This window comes from Micromys minutus (genome assembly GCF_963924665.1).
Source record: "Micromys minutus genome assembly, contig: SUPER_22_unloc_2, whole genome shotgun sequence".
NCBI lineage: Eukaryota > Metazoa > Chordata > Mammalia > Rodentia > Muridae > Micromys > Micromys minutus.
In genome coordinates this window covers 89,158-92,744 of record NW_027667989.1, presented here as the reverse complement: position 1 = coordinate 92,744, position 3,587 = coordinate 89,158, and the positions used below count along the sequence as shown (strand labels likewise).

Here is a 3,587-nt window from a genome sequence, read left to right as displayed (position 1 = left end):
CAGTGGTTAGGATGCAAATCTTCAAGATTCTTAGGAATAAAAGCCTTTTTGGATCATTCAAAAGATTTACAGCTTTTCTGGGCAAAGTGCAAAAGATGTGCTGTGTAACTACTCCCATCAAACCCACAGGAAAGCAGGTCACACAGGCTGAGTGGTCTCCATGATGGAAGCACTCTGTCTTTCTGTGTTCTCTAAACCTCAGTGCACGGTTCTTGAGCCCAGCAACGAGTTTCCTAACACTGTCAGGCAGACAGAAGCCTGGACTTTCTCTCACACCTGAAGCCCACTTTCTATGTCCGCCAATGGCACTGCTGTCAGCTACATACAATGTCCCAATCCTTCTGGGGCTGACTCTCAGGAGGATGGCTAGTTCAAATGTTGCTGCAGGTTTAGAGTGATACCTAAGGCAACTGGTTATTGTGAGAAACCATGAAGGTGCATCCTAGGTGAGCACATGTGTAGGAATCTGAATAGAGACACTTTGAGTGTCCTGTGGCCTGCACAGTAGCTGCCTGAGACAGCACATTTACTGAATGCTTAGGTAAGCCAGCAACAATGCTGCTGTGTCAGGAGGCTTCACATTTCTGTGTTCTGGAGCAGGCATTTGTTGTGCTCATGGGGAGCACATTTCTTCTTGTTGGTATCAGGGCAAATGATGGGAGGAAAGGACAGTGTAGAATGTGAGAGGTGAGTGTGCTGGGAGAGTCAGTTTGAAGTTCTGTTGCCTTGAGTCTGTTGACTGTGAAGATCCTCTGGCAGCTCCTCAGCCCTGGTTTCAAGATGGTTTGAAAGATTAGAATGCTGCTGTCTGCCTAGGCTCTGAATGCCACAGTGGAGAATATGGTGACATTGAAACCATTTCATCTCTGAGCAATGTAAGACACCTAAAAACTGGGAATCCACATCTGATACCCAATGTAAGAAACATAGCAGCAATGTGAGAATTCACAGGGCTTAGTACACTGTGCCTTCCAATTGAATTATAGAAAGACATTGATATGGCCACCTTGTACCTCAACCATTGTCACTATTTCAAGCACTAGGTCTCCAAGCATAATCTCTACCTGGATATTTTCCCCACAGACGACAGGTATACATGCCCCCTTTCACTCTGGCTGTACCCACAGACACTTGATGGTTACTGCTAGTTCAGTTGCCTTAGATCCCACCTAGGCATTCTCCAAAAAGGTTTTTTCCTCAGATGTTAAGTATCAGGGTTTAATCCAGCTGGGATAGAAATAATTTCTGAAAATAAGCTTATAGCACCCCCTAAGAGTGTGGTAAACCTCTAGACCCTAAAGCATTAATAATTCAAGAGCTAAGAATGCAGCCTTGTGGCAATCCTTGTTATTTAAAAATCATTATGTTTAATCTTTACATATCAAGAAAACTTCGACATTTCCATATTACATTTATTTTATATGTATTTTATGCTTATCATAGCTAGTAAATTTAGAGTACTATCAAACCTATAAAAATCAATTAAGTACTGAAAAAATATTTTCATATAGTTTTATGCACAAATGCTTTGAAAATCTGTATATTTATCTGTTTTTTTTTTAAATAAGTTTGTTTATTTTTTAAAAGACCTGAAAATCAATTGCAAATAAAAAAGAGAAAGAAAGAAATCTTGTCATCCCGACAGACTCCAAAAAATACATCTTTTTGATTTTTTTCTAATAAGAAGACATGAATAAAACAGAGACAATAAAATTCAGAGCTGAGATGCATCCCCACCTGGCAAACTTGCTTACCTTCTCATTGGGTTTTTCTCACTATCTCTTCCAGGGGAGCCATTTTTTTGGAGAATGGATGTTGTCATTTTTTCCTTCGTGCACAGGGAAAGCAGCAGATGTTGGAGAAGCAATTCCGTATCCACCTACGAAATTTCTTCAGTCGCCCAATCTTCTGACAGGGAGATTTTATTTCAATTTCAGAGTCTTGTGAAGTAGTCGGGAGTGTTTCGATTTCTAATACGTTGTTACACACACATGGGCCAGCCACTGCTCTTGAATGTGGGACACTGCTAGAAGCTCTGCTCTGCTTACAGGGGTAATGCAGAGCAATGGGAGGCAGGGACACACTCCTGGCCAACTTGTGTCCCGATGGTTTCAGTGGAACAGGCCCCTGCTCTTCTGAGGGCCTGATGTGGAGGAGGCCAAAGTTTGGCTCACTGGCCCTTCTCTTTAGGGGAAGAGTATGTGTTGGGGATGCGGATGGTGTAGGACAGGGATCCACAGCCTTGGCTGAAGAGGGAGATCCATGCTTATGCCCTAGGTCTACATGTGCTTTTAATGTTAGATATGCACCCATTGGTGCATCGTATTTCTTTTTGTGCAGGGAATTCAAAATCTGGATGGCATTGTATCCCATGTCACACAGCATATCAATGATTTTGAAGTCTGGGTCTATCTTGGTCGAGATGGTTATTTCGCACTTCCTCACCCATGGATGGTTTTCAATTTCTTCGATGGAAGGCCTCATCTCTGGGGGAACCGTGAGGACTTGGTGGATCAGGTTCTCCAGTTGTCTAGAGAGTAAACGTGGAACAGCATAGGTCCCTGTTAAAATATTTTTACTGATCTCTTTGATGGTCTCTCCTCTAAACGGGAAGAACCCTGCTGTAATAAAAAAGAGCAGCACGCCCAAACTCCACACATCCGCCTTCTTTCCCTCGTAGGGCTCCCTTAATATAAGCTCTGGGGCAAAATATATTCTGGCTCCACGTGGCACTTTCATTAATTTCCCAGGTCTGCATCTCCTGGCTAGGCCAAAGTCTATTATTTTGATATTACCTTTAGCATCTCTTACTATGTTATCCGGCTTGATATCTCCGTGTACAATATCTCGTTGGTGGCAGAATTTTATTCCCGAAACTATCTGTCCAAATGTTTTTTTTGCCTCCTCCTCCGACAGTTGGCCTTGGTCTCTTACTATTTCAAATAAGTTTCCTCCTGGGACATATTCCAATATAAAATGTATGTTACTTGCTGTTTCTAAGACTTGGAAAAGGCGAATGATGTAAGGATGTTGTAGTGTCTCCAATATTGCTCTTTCTGTCTGGATCCACCTGATGTTCTTCTCGCTAATCTGTACCGTTTTGATGGCAACCAGAGCCTTGGTTTTCAGGTGCCAGGCCAATTTCACAGTGCCAAATGAACCCTGGCCAAGTAAGAAACCCACATTATACTGACTTCTCAAAGTCTCTGTTTTTAAATTGCTGTCCATGAGGCTGTTCCCTGTGCTCTGGTGCACAGAGGTTGTGAGATAATACAACCTGAAAATGAACAATCTAGTCAACTCTGAACGAGTCCCACAGGTCACCCAAATCAGCTTCCTGCTCTATCTGGACAAAACTCACAGGCTAGTCCACAGTCTTATACTGAGGACATTCATTCTTCTATCACAGTGGTTCTTTGTGAGGTCAGAGCATGAACTTCACCATGGAGATAGGGTTATCCTGCAGTGTGGCTGTTTCCACTCTGAGCCACAGGGTTATTTCCACTTTCATGAAAATGAGACTATCCTCTATCATCTTCTTCAGCAGATCAAAAGACAGATATTTACTTGTTTAGAAGTTACAGGCT

At 42.6% G+C, this 3,587-nt stretch overlaps 1 protein-coding gene across 1 annotated transcript; it reads right to left on the bottom strand.

Annotated features, from left to right (window-relative positions):
* Positions 1–1,818: 1,818 nt before the first annotated feature.
* LOC308435409 (putative sperm motility kinase W) lies at positions 1,819–3,162 on the bottom strand (the record flags this gene model as incomplete). Its single annotated transcript, XM_080942650.1, has 1 exon — positions 1,819–3,162. A coding segment is annotated over one exon (1,344 nt), but the record flags the coding sequence as incomplete, so codon positions are not given.
* Between the last annotated feature and the right edge of the window lie 425 nt (positions 3,163–3,587).